Source organism: Aspergillus tanneri (genome assembly GCF_003426965.1).
Source record: "Aspergillus tanneri strain NIH1004 chromosome Unknown AapTan_5_pilon_pilon_pilon, whole genome shotgun sequence".
NCBI classification, from domain to species: Eukaryota; Fungi; Ascomycota; class Eurotiomycetes; order Eurotiales; family Aspergillaceae; genus Aspergillus; species Aspergillus tanneri.
The window spans coordinates 292,364-314,437 of record NW_022984632.1 but is presented as its reverse complement, the minus strand read 5'-3'; the positions used below and the strand labels follow the sequence as shown (position 1 = coordinate 314,437).

Here is a 22,074-nt window from a genome sequence, read left to right as displayed (position 1 = left end):
ATCATAGTCCATGAATAAACCAGAGATCGATCGTGATGGCCAATTATAGATAATACGCGCTGCGTTGATAATAATCAGGTGTGTGTAGAGTTTGTCGCCCGAGGCAAGGAGGACAGCTTTGCTGTTTGTTTGTCCTTCGAGAGAAGTAGTCACTCCAACGGTGCACTAAGACGGCACTCAACCCCCAACGTCCATCCACCCTGAGCGGGAGCTTGGAGTATCTGTAGTAACTATTACTATAAGAATGCCGTGTCAAGACACATTTAGCCGTTCCTCCCTTGTATAGTCCTGTGCAAGCTCACTACGTTCGTACGTTAGATCCATGAATTAGTAGCTAGTATTTGGTGCTCCAAATAGATAAAAAAAATAAAATGCATTTAAAATCAATACTTGTAGACTAATCACCAGTCTTATATATCCAAACTACAGCCAAATCAAGACCAGATATAGACGACCATCACGGAACTCCTACGACTTCATTGGCTGCTCCGTCATGAGCTTCTTCATCAACTCCTTGAAACTTCCATCTGGATTCATCAATTGTGCTTGCGGACTGACGAAACCATCTGCAGGGTGCTGCATACAGCCAAACCAGGCATATTCAGCCACCCAATCCTGCTGGTCCAACCAATTCGTCACATGAACCGTGAAGTCCAACACCTCTTTATAGTTGCGGGAGATGCAAGCAATCTCACTTATGATAACTTTCTGCTTTGGGAACTTCTTGTGCATCGACTGAATGAAGGCAATTGCCTCGCTGCCTTTCGTGCCATAGTAATGGAGGCCCAAATAATCGGGTCCATTGTCCTTCACACGGTGCATAAAGTCAGCGATCCAGGCTTGACCGGCCTCATCATTTGAGCAACTGGGGCTGACGAGCTTTTTGCCCTTGGTCCGACGGAGAGGGACCATCTGTTTATGCCACAGATCAGCAGCGTGCTGCGCGGAGATGCCAGCGCGCTCGGGTTCGTTGAAGTAGTGGATGACGGTTTCGTTGGAATTGAGGATATTTTGCCAGTCTTGACCGGAGAGCTGCGCTTCCAGGCGAACCATTGGTCGGAATGGGGCACGATGCTTGAGTTCGGTTGGATACCAAGTGTTCCAGTTGGATACTGAGTGGAAGGGGCCCTTAAAATCGACCTTGTCTATCATCTGAGGACAGTTCTTGGTGTTTGTCCAGTCCCAGAGGAGACAGCGCTTTCTGATAACCATTCTGACGTTTTGACTGGTATTGTGAGATAGAAATAAGGAAGAGTGTTTTTTGACTATGTATGGTATGGAATAGTTTTTCTGTTAGCTGATAGAGGGAGAAAAAAGAATAGGAATATCTCCGGTTTCTAAATGCCTTAAATATCTATACAGTTAGCGGGCAAATATGTGTTATCATATGAACTATGAACTTGCCATATGTGTTCTATTGTTTCTCGCTCATAGTCTCACCTAAGCCAGCACTGCCCAGAATGGATTGTTTGCCTTTCAAAATCGGTTTTGTTCTTCCTGTACAACTGATAAGGCCTACCATGTTCAGGATACGATCAGCTGGACAATGGTAGGGTTATTTTTTCAGAGAAATAGAGATTATCATCAGCTGAGTAAGACCAATAGTTTGCGCATATTGGATAAGCATAATGAGCCACGACAGCCTTACGAAAATAAACACGCCAATATTTACTTAGGCCACCCAGCTAAGATCCGCGTGATGTCCAGCTATATTGCTAGGAATTTCTTTTATAGATTATCCACGCAATCCAGGCATCACTGCATGGACGCCTTATCAAAAAGTAGGCCAATTGTGTTACATTATTCTTAAGTTGTATGTATCATTCTCCTCTCATTTGTAGGTTATATTCGACTTGCAAATCTCAGCCTTGCGCATAGCAGAGGAGGCCTTAGAAATAAAGGCTCTGCTCAGCTAGCCAGGTACGTCGTACACAGCCCTGCGCCCTTAAAAATAGAACTTTAGCTTCGTTAGGCCAGACAATATCAACAGTGATTACATTGATTTGTAAGTTGCTTCATAGATAGCTACGTAACAAAGGAATCGGATGCAATTAATGAATCATTTTCTTTGTCATCAATGGGTTACTGCGAGAACGCCAACTCGCTCTATAAATACCGCCCTCCAGTGCCTCTCTCCTGGTATCCAGAAAGCCCATTCCCATATCAAGTCAACCAGACTCACGTACAGCATTGAAAATTTAAGACTAGCTCATCAGACCTTATCTTTTTTGACCACAAAACCAGTAAATCAAGATGCACACCATCCAGATTCACAACAAATCCAACCACGACCAGATCTTTGAGGTCCACGGATGGAATAATAACAAGAATATAACCGTGAAGCCTGGTCAAACCTCAAAAATCCCAGCTCCGGATGGTAGCTCTGGAGCAGTTATTGCTCTCCATGACGGCCATGAAGGTGAGCAAGTTGAAATTACAAAGAATGGCTACGGTGGTAAGTTATGTTCAATGTTAAGCTGCAGAGACTGGCACTAAAAGTTTAGGAAATGATTTTCTTGATGTCAGTAACATTGTCGGAGCTGGTGGCAATATCACAGCTATGCAGGTTGGGGACAAGACAACTCTGAAAGGAGACGCCAATTTCATGCAACATATGAATACCGCCTGGAAGAAGGCATCCAAAGACACCCGAGACAGGCTCAAGGGCCATGTGTTTACTGACAGGGAGGGAAACGTTAAACGCATTGGGCCTATCAAAGATTGCCCCGAACTCGAGAAGCTCGTTCGCACTTTCGCTGACGGCAAAACCTATATTGGAGTTGGTGCCTGGAACGGTAGCCCAGGAAATGCCAACGATAACGCCCAAAGCTCTGCCGCACATGGGAACAAGGATATTTTGATCACGTATAGCGACGGAGACGCATCTCCAGGTAAGACAAGACTCTGACCCCACTCGCTCGCTCTAGTACCCACATATAAAGCAGACCATCCAGAGCAGCACAAGGAGAACCGTGCTGCGGGTGTCCAAGCCGCGAACGTGCATCCTGCAACGGTAGCAAATGTAGCGGCAACCCAGTCTCACAAACCGGGCATCGTCCTCACCAACAAATCCAACAAAGAATGCACCTATTTCTTCTACGACAACTACTGGAATGGAAACGGTACCGCCGGAGCCAATTTCGACAAGCCTCTCAAAAACGTCAAACTAGCAGCTGGAGCTCAGACCCATGTTCCATTGCCCACATCATTCAAGGGCCGTGTGCAGCGTGGTAAAGACCTCCCTGCCACCTGGGTGGAGTTCCAGATAAGCGCGTCTAACGATCACGCTGCACATGGCGACATCTCGCTTGAGCAAGGCTGTGATGGTGCCGCAACCATTGCTTCGACTGATGGCAGCAATCGCAAGAATGGATTCACACATGATGTCGTGAAGGATGCACCTGCAGCCGCCTGCTCCAAGAAGCCCGATGGCTCGAGAGCGCTTTCGACGACGATGGGAAATTGGATGTCTGGGCCAAATAAGGCCGCGATCGAGTATCTCAATAAAGTTGTTGGGCAGAAGAAAGCATATATTGTAGGGGGCAGTGGGACAGATGACGTTGCGAGCAAGAACAACTGCCTTGCAGTTGATATGTACTGAGGTACTCGGATGGGAGAAATCTTTGGTAAGTTTTCATAGGTTTAGACGCTGAATTCCTGTACACTGTTTTTGTATGTACTGTGCCAGAACTATGCTATTCTCTATGCTCTCAGGATTATGATTCCTGGATAGTAAAGGTGCGGTAGCATCTTTATAACGCAACTGGAAAACAGCTCTATTGTAAAGCTCGTCTCTATATCGATCTTATATGCTATAAATTTGTAAACCCCTTTTCGCATATGGAGCTCTCTATCTAGTTATTCTAGTAGTGGGAGCTAAATAATCGAGTGTCAAATGCTTCCCTGCGACAAGGCCATCCACCGAGAGGCTTACAGGGGCTATATAGCCTATAGCACACACAATACAGGACGCCCTAAGTTATAATGTACTTTGTGAGTCCTCTTAGTCAATATATAGCTCAAATGTGTTAATAAAATGCAACATATAGATCAATTACGTATATGGAAATATTAGAACCGCATACCAACTCTACAGCTTTACCTTTGCAGACTTATTGCCGTTTGCGAACTTCTGAGGGCTAATTGCAAAGGTCCCATTGGCCACTGAAGCACAGGTAATAATATCGAACGCAAGGGCAAACGACGCGATCAAGCCGGCCAGACGATACTTCGTTCCTGGACCACCACACTGAAGAAACTCTGGTGCTTCCTTCTGTGTGGGATACATTGTGCCTCCTCCCACAAGACCAACAGGAAGCGATGGAAAGAATTAAGTCAGCCGAAGAATTTGAGAGTCAATACTGTATCCTAGTTGGCCATTCATCGCTGCATCTTCCGTACTGTTAATAATCGCCTCGTAAAAAGACTCGTAGCTGCACCCAAGTACCCGTTTACTAACCTCGTTGCTGATACTGCCCCAAACAAGCACTTTCACCCCTCGAGTCGGCAAAATATTCCCCAACGCTAATAATCTTTCAGAAGTCATTTGACTATCGATTAAAATCCGCTGCAGTCGTAGAGCACGAGCTTCTCATGTATTTTCAAAACGGACATAAACAGTTGACCCGACAATACGTGGCAACATACTGTGTAGGCGTACATATTTACCTGTTGGCTCGGCGTAGGCTGTAAATCTGACTTGAAACGTAGGCACCGTACCTGCAAATTGCACTGCAACATCAGTGCTAGTAACCAGAATGATAGGACCCGGGACATGGAGTGATCAAGAATTTTAACAAGGATACCACTTCATAGTCCCAATGCTTTCCAGCCCGAAAACAACTCGCGGCCAGAGTAGCTTCAGTGGTTGTTAAAGGGGCGTAGAATGAGCCACTGGCGCCGTCGCTTAGACTGGCAAGGGGCCGGCAATTCCCAGTGGAACTCTGGGTGGTTGAGATTTGGAGACTGGAATAAATTTCGATCTTCGCGGACGAGACCTCTCCATCCGTTGTTCGTACGCATAGAAAGCGTGACACTATCGCTTCTGGTATTGCTATGTTGAGTTTGAAATTGATCTCATAAGTCCAAAAGAAAAATTTGATGTGTTATTCTTTGACAAAGGAATACGAAATGTCCCATTGCTTTGTATTCAAGGTTCAACGTGAGTTTCGATATATAGTTTAGGTTCAAGAATCATAGTATACATCATTTCAGGAGCTATTCGGACACTTGGACAGCAAAATCCTGTTTACGAGGGAAATAAAGTTTGATAGACATCTTCAATGAGTCACTTCTGTATTCCACAGCTCATATCCAGCCAATAACGTAGCAATAACTAGTCACAGATGGTGTTATACATGTGTGATAGTACTGCTTGAAGTCACACGCGTGCGGGAGGGTATAATACATAGATAGCATTTTACAGAGCCCTTATATATATAATACAGTGATCTACATGCAGCTACATTATTTGCCTGCGACCAAATATATCATGTACATACATTGCAGTACAGCATCCCGTGTTGGAAGTAGAGATAAAAGAAAGTATTTCGTAGGAATTGTATTGCTCGAAAGGGTGATGCATAGAGGATGCAGATGAGGCTTGTGTACGACATCCATTTAGATGGGGGAAAGCAGGCAGCCTCCCTGCTAGAACACGTTTTATCACTTCTAGATTGGCTATTGATACTGACAATGTTCCACAAGCTTCGCTATATACTTCGTATTGATAATCCTTGTAGAATTGCAGGGAATGCATGACACAGACTAACACTGGCTCTAATACTCCCATGTAGCCTGCAGGGACATCTTGTACCAAACAAGGGTGTTTTGGCCTTCTCAACAAATTATCCAGCTGTGAACTCTCTACAGGCATCCAAGCCCCATATAAACTTTGTTCACTTTGTTGATATGCATCAGAAATCATGTTAGATCTTTCCGAACGATGGCCAGTGGTCCGATCAATAATATATGTTGTGTTAGAGACGGACTGAGATATATTCAATATTTTTGAGTTCAACCGAAACCATGTTTTGTGATCCTGCAATTCATGCCGCCCAGTTTGTGATTCTCATCTCCCGTGTTTACGCCAATTACTTAGCTGCTTTCAGAGTTCATCTTCGACCCTGCAACATATGCCGCTTCTCTTGCGATTCATAAAATTCGGCAGTATTGCTCACAAGGAATACATTGTTGCACGTACTGGTGGGCGTATACTCCACTGCCGGAAGGTCCTAGTTAAACGACTGCGTGCAGTTCTCTAGACTCAGCAATGTATGACCAGTCCTCTAAAGGTAAAGGTACTCCGTACATCTGGATCGACTTCTCGTATCCACATTTGACGGCCGAAAATAGCGAATCAGATGGAAGGGTCGGAACCATCCCTGGGGATGTGTACCAGTAGGACGGAAAAGGAGTATCACTCCAGGAGTGGTAGGCATGCAAGATTTGTTGCGTTGCACGATCGGTGATCTGATCGATCCCTTTGCACCAAGGAACATCTGAGCGGAAAGGGGCTTATTTTCGTGACGGGGCTTTGCGAAATTCGACGTGTGTGTGCGCAAGATGTTGCTTTTTATTCGACAAGTCATATGCCCCGTCGATCACCACCGATTCGGGAGCACAGCATCGATCAACAACCCATGCAGAATCTTATTGTAAGAGACCCATTAATTACAGTCTCAATATGATAGACCTCTGCCTAGACGCTAGACACCAACCACGGCATAGTAGTCCTCTGGATCCGACATACAATTCGACATCTATTCCCCGCCCCTGATCTTTGTTGGAGTCAAGGCACTGCACTATTTATTGTGTAAACTTCGTATCGAACTTAAAAGCTATTGTCTCTATCTATAATCATGATAAGGTTGCGAACTACCGCACACTGCGGAGCATAGCAAAGTTAGTATGAAAAAAAAAAAAAAAAAAAAAAAAAAGCACATACCTTCGTATCCAGTTTGGGCTGGGAACAAGTCAGGTACTCCGTGCCTCGTGACGATAAGGTCGCGGTCGCCTACATGCTCGAGCACTAGCAAACAAGGCTCCAGGCGGTAATTATTGATTTTTAGGATTTAAAATCTTATGTGCATTTCTGCGCACAAACTACTACTCGCCAGCGGAGAACCGGACAGACGTTCGTGAAGAAAAACAAAAATCATCAGTAAAGAATTCAGTTGAGCATCTTGGTCGATAAACTTCTATAGTGTGTTCCAGCTTGTACTGAGAAGCGCTGTGGCAAAGGTACGAGGGGTGCTACAGCATTCTCTGCAGGCCAGTGTACAGGTACATCTTGTATTTGTGAACTATCAGACCACGTTTCAGCCATGTAACTTAATGTTCCTGTAATTCCCGTAATAAATCACCATTCGGGCTTAGCGCTGACAGCTGGCGGCGCCACAGTGGCTCCGATTGGATCTGCCGACCGGATCGCTACGGGCCGTGACTCCACCCGCACCATACAGAGAAAGTTGACGCCCCCTCACTTGGGTGATCCGTGCGAGCAGAGAAAAGAGTACCAACCCCGTAAGCACACAGTGTGACAGGACTCGACCTGGACGCAGAGCTCATGGTGTGCTTATCCATACTTTCTCTACCATATGCAATAAGTAAACTGAGAAGAGTCGTAGTTGTGCAGCTCTATATTGTGGACTCTTACAAAAGAAGGACCTATCCTTGCATCCTCCCCGGAGTCCGTCCAGTCCGTCCTGCAATTAGTTCGCCAAGGTGGCCCCTGAAACGCACAGTTCCGGTGGAAATGGCTCAGGGGCTGCCTATGGCAACGCTAGTGAACCTTACCCAGTACAAATGAGAGCAATCCATTGATCTTCCTTGCTGATCCCATTTGTCAGGGAGGAGCAGATACAAGACGCGGTATCTCAAAAACCTCTCCTTTCCTAACCAGGTCGACTTCTGAATCTTCAAAAACCAGGTTACCGGTGTCTTCTGGATGGCGTTTTGGGATCTCCAAGTCCATCAAGAATGGCTTCCACCAACTCCGGAGGAATCTTTGACAGTCTAGCCAAATTCTATGTCTCCATCGCCATCATTTGGACGGTCGCACTCCTCGCCGGCGCCGTCTTTCTCATTATCAATCGTCGCGAGCAATGCGTTCGTATTCGCAACCTGCCCCTCGCTCTGAGCGCCGTCTCCTGTCTCCATGTCTATTGGATTCTGTGCATGGTCGCTTACTCCATGGGTACTGCGTATCCCTGTGCCGTCGAATACTGGGTCATGAGCGTCTATCTACCTCTAGGAATCGCCCTTTTCCAGGCGAACAGCATGCAGCTCCTGAATGTCTTTGGTATCCAGGAGAAGCTGCTTTATGCCGCGCAGCAGTCCTACAAACCCCAGCTCAGTGCCTCGGCAAGACACTCCAGCCGATACTTGTCTTACTGGCGACAGATGAACCTGGTCCAACGGACAGAATTTGGTATCGCGGTGGGAATGGGGGCCCAGGTCAGTACATCTGCATTCACTGCACTCGACATTCATTTACTCATATCTTATCCAGCTAATCCTCTCGCTCTCCGTCTACCTCACATCCCGAAAATTCCATGATTTCGGCACCTTCTCCGAAGCGGTGGGTCCAGAGGAATGTCGACGAGGTCCTGAATGGCAAGACTCCCGGCCGGATGGTAAATGCGGTCAGCTTCCGCTGACAACAATATAGGATCCCCTCTATTCTCTGGCAATTGTCCTGGTCTTGGATATTTGCGCCGTACATTCTGTGGAAGATCCGCCACATCCACGACGTCCACCACTGGCGGCTTCAAATCACTTGCTGCGTCATCGCCGCGTAAGCGCTTCACATTCTCTGGCACCTCCCAAAAATAATTGCTAACAATCCGCAGCTTACCCGGTTCGCCCTTGTGGTTCACAGCCCTGCATTCCTCAACAGAAGCCTGGGCATCTGTCAACAGATACTGGGTACCGCCTCTCTGGTATGAAACCCCTATCATAGAATGTAGACACTCCAACTGACAACAGTCGCAGGTTTGCACCCGGTATTATAACAATGGAGGCTGTGACTATCTTCTTTCCATGCTATGAGGTGGTCTCATCCAGATGGCACAGAGACCGTATTCTTGGGGAAATCGAAGCATGGAACGAAAAGAAGACCAATGCCATGGACGAGTCGCGTTCGGGAACATCGAGATCCAACAGCGAACTCAGCCGCGTGAGTGAGTTGTATTCCCTCAAGGCCTTAGAAAAGTGCTTAGAGGACGACTCAAGTGCGCTGCTCCAATTTGCTGCGTCCAAGGAATTCAGCGGCGAGAATATCGTCTTCCTGAACTACGTGCGCGACTGGAAGGCTTCGTGGGCGAGAACAACCGCATCAAATCCGGAATACGATTGGAACCGTGATCCTCGGCACTACAGACTTCACTTCTTCAAGGTCGCCGTCGAGATCTACACAGTTTGCGTCAATTTGAAGACGGCGGAATTTCCCATCAATATTGAATCTCGGGTCTACTCGAATCTAACGGAAATGTTCGGTGAAGCTGTCCCGGTTTTTGGCCAACTCATGACTAGAGGAGCAGCAACACGCCGGGAGGATGACACTAGCGCTCTGTGTCTGGATGAATATGTTAGGAGCGCTCGGAAGCGCGATAGCTAGATCCTTAGCTAAGATGCTTAGTCAGGTGCGAAGTGTTTATATTCGCACCCGCGGGCCTGAACTCTTGAAGGCCAGCGATTAGTTCTGCAATATACGTGGCTCTATCTTCTCTCCTATATAGACACTCCCTTTCGCACCGTAGCGCCCCATTCAGCTCGTTACCGACCCCCACGCATAACAGTTCTAATCGCTCACCCCAACGGTAACCCGCTGAAAGGAGCACTATGGCACCTCGACGCGTGCAGCGTGCTGGCTCCCAAGTCACCCGAAACACCGAGAATTCTGTCAACCCCGTCTCAGAGAATACCGCATCTATCCAAGCACAACCTGATGCTTCGATGAATCCGGGCCCAGCTGAAGAAACAGTTGAGGAAACAGCTGTGTTGCAAGGCGATAGCCCTCGAAAAGGGGCTACTGGGTCCACAACAACAAACGATTCTTCATCGGATAATGAATTTGCCGAACTCCGGGACCAGATACGCCAACAAAAGCAGGAACTCAAGAGATTACGCATGGAAAATAAAAGGAGGGCATTGCAAGAGCTTATCGATTATGAGAAACGCATCCAAGAAAACCGAAGTGCAACAATTTCGCGGCCAGAATCCAATATAAGCACACCCGACCATGGAATACCACAAGAAACCGCACCCCAGCCTATGCCAGAGCCCACGCACGCATTGAAACCGCCAGCACCCCAGCACATGTCTCGGAATACATGGGAAAGAACATGCAGGAATATCAGACATTTATCGCACGCATGGAAACCCATTTCGAACGAAATCGCTACTACTTTACTAATGATACGACGAAAGTGGTGGAAGGTACGGCACATCTATGCGCAACATTTATCCGCCTATGGAGGCAACACGAGGAGGAAGTCGCCGATAAACCTACCTGGGAGGACTTTCGCAAATTTCTACTACGCCAATTAAACGACCCTGTTAACCTGCGAAGAGATGCGAGCCAACGCTACCATGACGCCAGACAACAGGATCACCAAAACGTGCGGGAATTCGCAGCTTACCTTAACCAATGGGAAGTTCAGCTCCCAGAAGCATACACAGAGAAAATCAACGAAAGGATCACCTCCGGACAAGAGTCAAGCAAGACCTGCGACATGAAGCGCTTAAATACCCCAACGAACCAGAGACATATGAAGGCTATATCGCCCACCTCCAAACAATTGAAGATTCCATACCGGGTCGACGCAAGGAAATATCGCAAGCGAAGAATAGGAGAAGCCAACACAGCTTAGCTATGCGACACCGGACGACGACCCCAGGCAACACGGAAAGACAACAACCTTCCAGTCAACGGGGCCCAGACAAGCCATGGAGAGGCAACAATCGCGCCTTTAGAGGAAACTCTAATAGGTCCCAAGGTCATAAGCGACAGCAGTCGCATAACCCTGATATTGAATGCTATGTCTGCGGAGAAAAGGGACATATTGCGCCTCAATGTCCCAAACGTGCGAGAAGGGACGACAACCAGGCAAAAACTAGGTGGCCCAGTGATGCGAGCAGCTGCGGCTCTGGGCCTAGAGGAAGAAAAAATCCAAAAGATAATGCCATTGAGACTATGGTTGAGCTGCAAGCACAAGGGCGCACTATTCCAACTTGTGCGTTAATCGACTCGGGGTGTCAAGCCCTTCTTATCAGCCGAAGGTTCGCAGATGCGCACCTCCCGGAGCCTGCAATAGGCCCGCGGAGGATAGTGGCCCTAGATGGTCACCGCATCCGTTGCTACGGACGCTACAGGCTGAGGGCAACCACCCAAGATTGCCACGGTGTTCGTAGAACGATTGAAAGAACATTCGATGTGGTTGATATGGACCATTATGATGCGATTCTAGGATACCCTTGGTTGAGAGAGGCGAACCCAAACGTCGACTGGGAACTAGGAACATGGGAATACCGGAAAATACCTCCGGAGAAAGAAGTCGAGATAATCAACGAAGCAGAGGTGAATCGCACTTTAAGAGAGGGAAAACAAGTCTACGCAGCGTACGTATCCACAACCGAAAATAACCAGGTCGAAATCCGTGTGGGTTCTGCGACAATCGGCGAAGGAGTGCGAATACCCGCAATCTACAAGGAGTTCGAAGATGTCTTTTCGGAGGAAAATGCAGGGATTCTACCTGCGCATGCAGACCACGACCATGCAATTGATATACAACCGGGAAAGGAACCCCCATACCGACCAATTTACCCCTTGTCCGAAAGTGAGCTCGCAGTTCTGCGCAGATATATTGAAGCAGCGCTAGAAAAGGGATGGATTCGTCCCTCGAAAAGCCCAGCTGGCGCACCTATTATCTTTGTACCGAAGTCCGACGGAACACTGCGACTCTGTGTGGATTACCGCGGTTTGAACGAGATTACTGTCAAAAATCGTTACCCCTTACCACTTGTTAGCGAGACTATGGATCGCTTGGCTGGCGCTAAGATATATATACCAAACTTGACCTGAGAGACGCGTATCACCGCATCCGAATTAAAAAGGGGGATGAATGGAAAACTGCATTTCGCACAAGATATGGTCACTTCGAATACACTGTCATGCCATTCGGGCTAGCCAACGCCCCAGCTACGTTCCAGTCCTATATTAATCGCGCATTAAGCAACCTACTAGACCATTGCTGTGTTGTTTATCTGGATGACATTCTTATATACTCGCAGAGTGAGGAGGAACATGTTGAGCATGTTACCGCAGTTTTGGAGAGACTGCGACAATTCGGGCTATACGCCAAGCTGAGCAAATGCTCATTTCATGTGAAAAGTGTGGAATACCTGGGATTTATCATCACGCCTTCGGGCATTCAGATGGAGGAAAGCCGTGTGGCTACCATCCAGGCTTGGCCGGAGCCAACAACCGTGCGAGAGATCATGATATTCCTGGGATTTGCAAATTTTTACAGGCGTTTTATTGAGGGTTATTCCCGCATTGCATTGCCGCTGACCCAGCTCACCCGAGGGGAGCAAGGGGAGGAGCAAAAGGCAATGGTTCTTGAACCAGCGCCTTGAGCTGCCTGAGGACGCAAGAGTTGCGTTTAATAAACTAAAAGTGCGTTTTCGAGCGCACCATTGCTATCTCATTATGACCCTAGGAATAGGACCAGGGTAGAGACAGATGCGTCTGGTTTCGCTATAAGTGCGATAATCTCCCAATTACAGGATGATAACGAGTGGCATCCTGTGGCATTTTTCTCACGAAAGATGACCGATTCTGAACGCAGGTATGATACGCATGACCAAGAGTTGTTAGCGATCATTGAAGCATTCAAAGTTTGGCGACATTACCTCGAAGGGCGGGGGAGCCAATAGTGGTGAAGTCTGACCATGCCAACCTAAGCGGTTTCATGCGGCCCACATTGAAGCGGCTTAATGGACGTCAGGCGAGATGGGTCGAGTTGCTGAGCGCGTTCGATTTTCATATTGAGCACCGACCTGGGGTAAAGAACCCTGCAGATGCGCCAAGTAGAAGGCCAGATTATCTGCCGAGCGCAGATGAAGTAAGTGATGCGTCACTGCTTCCCACATTGCGATCAAAGTTGAAATTGGCCATGGGCAAGAGTCATTGGGATGACGCACCCAATGAGTTAAAACCGCATGGGCGGGAATAATGGCGCTGGACACCGAAGGCGGGTCCAAACAATTAAATAAAATGAGCTCTGATGCGCATATCTCCATGGGGAGTATGCATGCCCACGTGGATAAGAACGCACCCGTGGATGAGGACTGTGCTGCCGGCGTTACCAGAATTCTAGACACCTGGGTGCCACGGATCTATGTCCGCAAGGTTATTGGATCCGAATCAGCTTACTCCAGCATTGAGGAGTCCATGGTGGACTATTTGTGCAAATTGCACCAAGAGAATCGCGAGGTACGCGATATTAAGCGAAAAGTTGATCGCAAGCTGGGGACTATGGCAGTCCGGCCTGGGGAATTGGCGAAAATGGCCTACTCAGGTACCAAGGTCGCGTTTATGTACCCAGAATTCCTGCGGTAACACATGAAATTATGAAAGCAAATCATGATGATCCTCAGGAGGACATTTTAGAGGAAAACGCACCTTGGAAGCCGTCGAACGCAAATACTATTGGCATGGTATGCGTGGCGATGTGCTGGATTATGTGAAAACCTGCGATATTTGTCAAAGAATTCAAGTGCATAGACACGCACCTTATGGCAAGCTGGAGCCTTTGCCGGTGCCAGAGCAGCCTGGGGAAGTGCTGACTCTTGATTTTATTACTGGACTACCGCCCAGTTCACCGAGTATATCTGCCAGCCCAGGGGGCACAGAGAGTTATGATGCGATATTAGTGGTTGTGGATGCCCTAACAAAGTTCGCACTTTATATTCCTTTGCAATAAGGATATCTCGGCGCCAGAACTCGCACATTTGGTTTATCAAAAGGTGGTACCCATGTTTGGTAATCCAAAGCGATGGGTGTCGGACAGGGGCTCGCTGTTTACCAGTAGCTACTGGTCGACACTGTGCTATTGCCTAGGATCAAGCGGAAACTGTCTACTGCGTTTCATCCGCAGACAGATGGTCAGACAGAACGCCAAAACCAAACATTGAGTATTACCTGCGAGCCTATGCGAGTTTCTTGCAAGATGATTGGGTTGACTGGCTGCCAATGGCACAAGTTACATATAATGCTGCGATTCATTCATCCACAAAGACAAGCCCACATGAAGCATTGATGGGCTTCGTCCCTAGCCTGAGAATCAATGTCGATCCTGATCCCACTGGCCATGCGCTAGCAGCGTTGGAGCGCGCAACACAGCTCAAGGAAAAGCGATCCTTGGTCAAGGATGCGCTTGAAAAGGCGCAAAAAGCCATGGCAAGGCAATATAATAAGCGTCGGATCGACAGACAATTCAAGATTGGTGACAAGTCATGCTACGGGCGAAGAATGTCTCTACAGTGCGACCTAATGCGAAATTAGACCACCGCCAGCTAGGCCCATTTTCCATTATTGATGCATGGGGAAACCAATCGTACAAGCTTCACTACCACCAAAATATCGCCGTCTGACCCGTTTTCCACGTGTCTTTGTTGGAGCCATACCATGAACGACGGGTCAATGGAGCCGACCCCCGCCAATACCAATTAATGGCGAAGAGGAGTGGGAAGTGATCAAATTCTGGAGGAAAAACGCGACAAGAGTGGTAACATAAGCTATTTGGTGCGATGGAAGGGCTATCCACCTGATGACGATACCTGGGAACCAAGATCGCACGTCGAAGACACTGAAGCCCTGGACATCTGGCTTACTAATACAGCACCTGTTACCCGACGACGTACGCGCTACATGGCTAAAGGAAAATAGCATTCTATTTAACTAAGACAAGATGGCGCAACGGCCCAATAACACCGACCTCCCACCCAAAGAGACAACTCAACCCTTGAAGGACGAAAGGACCGCATCAACAAAACGACCCAGGCGACTGGGAGTCGCAGGAACGGGAGCCATGGGCGAATGCGATGGAGTGCGTTCAGGGACAGGCACAGATGTACTGCTATCCACGCGTGGTATTCGAGGTTTTCGAACCGCACGTCTTGCTCCCTTACCAGCCCAGCCGCCCTCTCCTGCGCAGCAGGGCGACGAGACTGGGGAAGTCCAACAAACGTGCGATGTTCAGTAACCATAGAAACAGCCAAAGGACCAGCGGCAACCTCCGGAGCGACACAAGGGTGTCGCTGGCCAGTACAATAAACACAGTTTAAACGACCTGGCAAGAAAACACACGCTGACGCAGCATCTCGCTCAAACGAACAAGGCAACGGTGGCACCAGGGACTACCCCCTGGGCCAAAGGCAAACCATTCGTATCAACATGGACCGGCGCAGGGGTAGTCTGCACCTGGACGACCGAAGCCGCCGATGGAGACAAAGGGGGCGATGAAACTTTCGCACAAATTAGCAATATTACCTTACATAAACGCACCGGACTTACCAGACACGTCCGGAGAGGGCGATTCGACTCCGTCCGGCTCCGCCGAAGCAGGAGAGGATGGAAATCCCTCCCATTCCGGCGAAACCGAGGGGGCGCAGGTGTGAAAACACATCTCTTCAGAGGATGAACGAGGACGAACCCACGGAGAAGGCGACGGCGTCGTGGGCGGATTCTCCCGATGGAGGCGACGAAGCTTTGCGGCGACCATCTGCGAAAACACCCATATTAGTAAGCTCAAAACATGCGAGAAAGCGCTGGAGGAGCCGTTACCCTTATTAGCTGAGGCAGAAGAGTGCGCACGTACCGCAAGAAGTTTGGTGGTTTGAGAAGAGAAGAGGAGAAGAAAAAGAGAAGAGAGAGAGAGGAAGCAAAAAGCTCAGCGTCAACAACAGAACTAAGCTCAAACGGGCGAAAAACTGCAGTGAATGAAGCAGAACTGTTGCCATGGAGCGACTACCTGCGAAAACACACCTACACTCACCCAAGCTCCAAGACATCGTACCAAACATCGATCAACCGCACAAACCATTATGGGAAGGACTCAAGGGATTGGAATCTATAACACATTACCCATCATAACGCATATATTCATACTACAGTCTTTAAGGCTTCGAGGGCGAAGCCTCTTGGAGGGGAAGATAGTGTTAGGAGCGCTCGGAAGCGCGATAGCTAGATCCTTAGCTAAGATGCTTAGTCAGGTGCGAAGTGTTTATATTCGCACCCGCGGGCCTGAACTCTTGAAGGCCAGCGATTAGTTCTGCAATATACGTGGCTCTATCTTCTCTCCTATATAGACACTCCCTTTCGCACCGTAGCGCCCCATTCAGCTCGTTACCGACCCCCCACGCATAACAGAATATCTTCCCGAGAGCCAGGGAATAAAGCATATTGAGCCCCGTGTTTCGGATTCAATTATCGTTCCTCCGGATTTTAGCATCGGTGCTTTCGACGAGGCCCAGAAGTCGATCCTGAGTCTGGTGTTTACTAATACTTGGCCCAAGTATATTGATTTTTCCTGCGGTTTGTCAATTCATTCGAAGTAAAGATACAGAGGCTCTGACGACAGTTTGTGGTCCTTGGTCTGTAATATGTTACTATTAGAGAAATATGAACATTCATTATTAGCATACAAATTAGTGGGAAATATTTGGCTTTTCTCATCCTGATACAGTCCCTGTACAAAAGTCCCTGTATAGAACGACAGATTGCTTTACAAGCGCATACAAGATTCTACTCTCTCAGGAGTCGAAAATGGGCCCAAAAGCGGGCACTCCGCTTGCCTCGAGTTCAAAGACAACTTTTTTCGTGAGCACTGGATTGCTAATCACGCAGACCGCCTCTGCCTCGAATTCCTGGATCAGCTCCTGAACGACGGGTACCATGTCCACTCGCCCGCTGCTGTTGGTGTCAATCACAAGTGGGTTGGGATCCAGCTGCCGCACTAGGTTGACGACGTCTCGGCCGTACGTCCGATTTGGGTTGCGCGTCTGCCAGACGATGCGCAGGGGGGGGCGGTTCGTCTCGCTTAAAAATGAGAGACAGGGCCCTATCCCGGACCCTGTGGTGACGACAATCACCCGGCGAAAAACTCGCATCACGTGGATGAAGCCGTACATCAGCATTCCACGCTTCCACAGTTGGGTCGGTTGCTGGTTGATGCACCGGGTCGTCCAGTCGCCTGCTTTGGACACCAGGCACGAAAAGCTCTTGCCATCGGGATCGGGGAAGGTGGCAAAGCTATGCCAATCCTGCAGCGGATGTTTCGAGAGTGCAATCACTTTCCCGAAGGCAGTTGACGTGTGGTCGAGGTGGAGCCGGACGGCATGCGGTGATAGATACTCTGGCCAGACTTTCACCCGACGCAGAAGAAGCCAGGGATGGACGATGGTGACGATGATCACCAGCACAAACCAAAATGCCGGCAGTCTGATCAGGTACTGCCCGAGTGTCAAGCCCTGCTCTTGCCGGGCTTGATTGGAGAACACCAACAGGAGGGCCAGGAACAGAGCCACTGCCAACCAGGCACAGAATCGGTGGATGAGCTCGAAATAGTCATGTCTCTTGGTCCGGAATGTAGGGTACGCCACCACAATGATGGCAATGAGGACGGCGAGTAAAACATAGGATAGGACCACCACAGCAAGGGACACCGTCCCAACACCTCGAAAGATCCAATATTCCCGTGATATCAGAGCCACCAGGCCCGTATACCACAAGAAAGCAGCCACACCACATCCACTGTGCATTCCCCCATAGTGGTACGCTTTTGCAGCCATCTTGCGCATCACGAGAGGAGCCGACCGCGGGATGCAACAAATACACAGAAAAATGGCATTTACGATTAACGGATGTCGCGCGAGGCCGCATACTAGCAAATTGATGCCCGCTGCGTTGACAAATGCCAGAAGTTTCTGTTGGCTCTCCACCATGACGAACACGAATGCGACCGCATTGCCGCAATATACCAGCGTAAACAGACGCCGGTAGATGGTGAGGATCAGATATCGTAGTGACGCAAAACACCGTCTTGGGTTCTGTTGAGCCTCGAGGTCCGTATTTGCGGAAAACCTCTTCAAATCATCCGTAGTGCCATTGCTCATATATGTATCGACTGACGTTGCAACACTTGGCTTGCTTGAGTGAGCGGGGGGAGGCATTTGGCTCAAGAAGGATGATCTCTGTCCTACCCATATATCGAGTGCGGCAGGGAAGGGGGAGGGGGGGGGAGGGGGGGGGGGAACCTAATTGTATAGAAAGGAAAATATTATATATGTACATGCATGGACCAGGGAATTGGAGAAAAAAATAAAGGTTTAAATAACATGAACGCTCTCAACGGAGTAATACGGGAGACGCCCGTCATGTCATGCCCGTAGCCAAAATAACCCCTCTCTTGTTCATAATCGTAAGATGCCCGTTATTAGACTGAGGTTTGTGGGCTATCTAACCGGTTCCGGTATCGGGTGCGCAGATGGCAGGGTCCCAGTCGCATGGTTGAGGGTCGAAGGCTAGAAATTTCGTGTACGTGCAGGAGGAGCTGTAGGGAAACCAAGAGGCCACGCAGGCAGTCGAGCCAGGGAACTGGACTAAGCGAATGGCGTTTCCATAAATCCTTCTTCGAAAGACCACGGAGTATGCAATGCAACCAGCTAGGAATTAACTAGTACCCGTCTTCCCCACTAGGTACCGCTCTGGCCGTTAGGGGTCCTGTCACAAAATTGGCTTTTTTTTCCATGTGAACTGGCAACTTTTTTAAAAGCAGCATACCGACCTCTATAAGATTAATCAGATGTGGTTTTATTATGAAAACTTTGCCAATCGACTCAATGCCACTGTGCATTGCCTCGAACCGAGGACCAGTACCTTGAAAAGCACATGCAGCGTTGAGCTGTTGGCTTTCTCAACATCCTAGTCATTGTGCTAATAATATAGTGGCTTAGCACTTGGAACATTTACCTAGGTTGTAACGGTGACAATGAATAATTTTACTCCCGCTTGGTGTCTAGTTCTATTGATTTTCCTTGTTTCCCTGATATTGCGGAGTAAGACGGGATACCTAAAATTGCCTGATGGCAGGAGGCAGCCAAGCTACGTACAAAATCAGCAACATATAATAAGCACTATAAGACTAGAAAAAGCTAACTCGGTAGTTTATAGGAGACATACACTTATAATTCTTATTGACTTAGTCTTAGAATATATTATAGACGTGTGCACTGCCTATGTGTCAATACCTGCTATACACATGCTGTGCCTGATGTCAAGGCATGGTTCTATATTAGATGGCGCACGAAGGGATGTTTTGGATATTTCCCCTCTCTATAGTGCAGCCTTTAGACCTATTATGTATAGAGCTTAAGGGACCCTGGACGCCTCCAGGGGTTGGTTCCTTGTATACCAACGGTCAACGCCTTCTTAGCCCTAGAAGGCCCGATTGTATCCGCCCGCCGAGTGGGCCCGCCAAGCCCAGTGTACCTTGGGAGTGCAGCCTGCCAGAATGAATGAATTGCCTCCAGGATATAAACCCAGCGCCTGGTTATGAACGGGCGAATTCAGGACCTATGCATTGCTACTGGGTACAAGAACCACCTCTATTGAGTCCCCGGACACGAGAATGTCGCCGGACACGAGCTCACAGACAAGGCAGCCAAGGCAGCTGCAGAGGAGAAGAGCACTCCAATAGACGACTGAAATATACTTTACGTCCATGCAGATCCTGCATTATGTCAACTGCGTTGTTTACGGAAGTGTGCCGCCCTAGGAAAGCATCACGCATTCCTCCTTGCCTGGGTCCCGTATTGCCTGATCTCCAATGTAGATGCTTAGCAAACTTTAATACGCGAATAAGCGGTGATAGATGCTGACACACCCATACTGGTCCACAGTGCATCGCTCAATCCCTCTCTCTCCTATTTAGCTAACGCTCTCTACGGTATGAAAAATGCACAGCTAAACTACTTACTTGATGATTCCCGCTTCTTTGTCCCTTGGAAACAAACAACACCGACCTATCGCAGGTCATCCCATCGCGGAAGTCAGGAGGACAAACAAGGGAATAGTGTGTTGTTTGCTAAGCTGTATTTTCAGTTCAATAGACGTTAGTACCACAATTAACATTAGTACCACCATCTTTGGAAAAAATAATCCTTTTCCGCGTTGACTGCCCAGTCTTGATATGCCGGAAAGTTTTTTGACTTTACCTTCAAGCTAAGCAGCCCTACACCGAAAAAAGAAGAAAATGGATGTTGTACGGGAATGGTACAAGTAGAAAGATATTGTATTCTCCTTAAAGCACTTAGATGCTATACACAGTTTTACTATACACCTTAGTTGGTCTCCCATATCTTAAATATGGGGGTAGACTACGTCATGCTGCTTGCATCGTGTAGGCCAGATTAGTCATCGAAAATCTGCTCAATAGTCGGACTGCAATATCTAAATAGTAGAACTTTAACCGTCCAAGGACCAAGAAATGGATACAGCAACGTGGGATTGGTCCTATCACTCATCCAATCTGACATAGTAGAATCTATGGCCATGTCACCAGTACTGCGATAGCCGGGGAAGGTTCGTTTTGATACTCACAATCCACCGGAATTTGATTTATCTCAGATTCTCCTTGCATATCGCGTCTCAGGAGCTCGTGGGTGCTGGTCCAATATAGTTCGTAACCATTATGAACTGTACAGAGTCTAGGAAATTTATCATCCCCTACAAGAAACTATAGACAATGCATAGATGAACTAAAGCGGAACCTCCGGGTTTACTGCTCAGCGTGGATTCTTCGCCCTGATCGGGTGTGAATGGACAAAGCATTATGACCAGTATGGTATCAGCTGTACATATCTAAATCGTATTGAGTGGCAAGCACCTCATCAGTCATCTCAATTTCGAAGATCGTGGAGCGTCATGTTGTTAAAAGAGTATTTGGGGCATTCTGGAGGGGTAGAAAAAATGCTCTTGCCTACTAATATCTGGGTCATGGTGAAGGCTGATATCCTGGGCGATGCAAATAGCAATAACAGCCGTGTTCCAACAGTCGTTCAGCATTTTGTACTTAGCAGGTATTATGCCATGAGTGGAAGAGCTTGGACCAGAGGAAGGTTTCCTTCAGGTAGCATATCAAAGTTGATTAAAGATTTGGCGCGTTCGAAAAAAAGGCATGCACCGTTCACAGCCTAGCTGGTAAATATTGGAACTAAGATAGAACTCAAGGCGGAAACACCGTTCGATAAATAGAAAAGGCCTGTATTCTGCGTCATCGAAGTGCACCTTTGAATTCTCATACTTGGAATGCGTCTCCTAACGCACCCAAATATTCCGATATTTCGTGTCAAAGGGCGAAAAATAAAGGGAAGCACAACGAATGGAGCCATCTCCAGTAGCTCTCAAATCAATGAATCCGCTCCCGTCCATGACGGCACTCAAGTGAAAGATATCCATTCTCGATTTTCTTTCACATGCCAGGGATATCGCTGAGGCAAGAATCTTTTTTAATCAGCTGGTCTTCCCGCTACTTTCAACGGGAGTGTTCATGTTCGGTATGTAGTTTCTGTCTCTGTTCTGATCATTACATGCTGAATGCTCATCTGGTGTATGTCTTCCGGATATGAATGTGCACAGGCATCCTAGAGTTCATTTATTTAGTTTCTCTGGGGCTCAACATAACAAAACCGCTGAATATTAGAATAGCTGATTCTGGTTGAGCAATATTTTCATACCTGTCACTCCACCATTCTAGTTGTTTGTGTCCTCATTCCAAGGGCACTGCACTGCTGGGCACTTGGTACATATACCACGTAAAATTCTTACGTAGATGTACTCAAGAACCTGGAACTGGGCGAAAAATGGCCGGAAGCAGATACTTATCCCTACAGGGGAAATCTCTGCAGCTCGTATTTTGTGGGGAAGATTTACATCTGTTCATTCCTCTGGTGGCACAGGCTGTTCTGAACTCCCGATCTCCATATTACGGAGTACAACTGGCTGTTTGT

The 22,074-nt window shown here is 47.9% G+C and overlaps 8 protein-coding genes across 8 annotated transcripts; 5 read left to right on the top strand and 3 right to left on the bottom strand.

Moving 5' to 3' along the window:
• Positions 1-468: 468 nt before the first annotated feature.
• ATNIH1004_009512 (uncharacterized protein) lies at positions 469-1,212 on the bottom strand (the record flags this gene model as incomplete). Its single annotated transcript, XM_033574104.1, has 1 exon — positions 469-1,212. The coding sequence occupies one exon, from the start codon at positions 1,210-1,212 to the stop codon at positions 469-471; it is 744 nt and encodes a 247-aa protein (XP_033422122.1).
• A 1,041-nt stretch (positions 1,213-2,253) lies between these two features.
• Positions 2,254-3,601, top strand: ATNIH1004_009511 (uncharacterized protein; the record flags this gene model as incomplete). Its single annotated transcript, XM_033574103.1, has 3 exons — positions 2,254-2,455; positions 2,505-2,891; positions 2,946-3,601. The coding sequence occupies 3 exons, from the start codon at positions 2,254-2,256 to the stop codon at positions 3,599-3,601; spliced, it is 1,245 nt and encodes a 414-aa protein (XP_033422121.1).
• A 4,379-nt stretch (positions 3,602-7,980) lies between these two features.
• Positions 7,981-9,619, top strand: ATNIH1004_009510 (uncharacterized protein; the record flags this gene model as incomplete). The annotated part of the gene is made up of 4 exons (XM_033574102.1): positions 7,981-8,457; positions 8,513-8,645; positions 8,882-8,942; positions 8,995-9,619. 4 exons carry the CDS (start codon positions 7,981-7,983, stop codon positions 9,617-9,619), a joined length of 1,296 nt encoding a protein of 431 aa, XP_033422120.1.
• A 224-nt stretch (positions 9,620-9,843) lies between these two features.
• On the top strand, positions 9,844-10,874 carry RTL1_1 (retrotransposon-like protein 1; the record flags this gene model as incomplete). The annotated part of the gene is made up of 2 exons (XM_033574101.1): positions 9,844-10,198; positions 10,273-10,874. The coding sequence occupies 2 exons, from the start codon at positions 9,844-9,846 to the stop codon at positions 10,872-10,874; spliced, it is 957 nt and encodes a 318-aa protein (XP_033422119.1).
• Positions 10,875-13,237: 2,363 nt separating this feature from the next.
• ATNIH1004_009508 (uncharacterized protein) lies at positions 13,238-13,624 on the top strand (the record flags this gene model as incomplete). Its single annotated transcript, XM_033574100.1, has 1 exon — positions 13,238-13,624. One exon carries the CDS (start codon positions 13,238-13,240, stop codon positions 13,622-13,624), a length of 387 nt encoding a protein of 128 aa, XP_033422118.1.
• Positions 13,625-14,257: 633 nt separating this feature from the next.
• On the top strand, positions 14,258-15,269 carry ATNIH1004_009507 (uncharacterized protein; the record flags this gene model as incomplete). Its single annotated transcript, XM_033574099.1, has 3 exons — positions 14,258-14,510; positions 14,748-14,924; positions 14,971-15,269. 3 exons carry the CDS (start codon positions 14,258-14,260, stop codon positions 15,267-15,269), a joined length of 729 nt encoding a protein of 242 aa, XP_033422117.1.
• Positions 15,270-15,391: 122 nt separating this feature from the next.
• Positions 15,392-16,109, bottom strand: ATNIH1004_009506 (uncharacterized protein; the record flags this gene model as incomplete). The annotated part of the gene is made up of 3 exons (XM_033574098.1): positions 15,392-15,531; positions 15,581-15,788; positions 16,107-16,109. The coding sequence occupies 3 exons, from the start codon at positions 16,107-16,109 to the stop codon at positions 15,392-15,394; spliced, it is 351 nt and encodes a 116-aa protein (XP_033422116.1).
• A 709-nt stretch (positions 16,110-16,818) lies between these two features.
• On the bottom strand, positions 16,819-18,237 carry ATNIH1004_009505 (uncharacterized protein; the record flags this gene model as incomplete). Its single annotated transcript, XM_033574097.1, has 1 exon — positions 16,819-18,237. One exon carries the CDS (start codon positions 18,235-18,237, stop codon positions 16,819-16,821), a length of 1,419 nt encoding a protein of 472 aa, XP_033422115.1.
• Between the last annotated feature and the right edge of the window lie 3,837 nt (positions 18,238-22,074).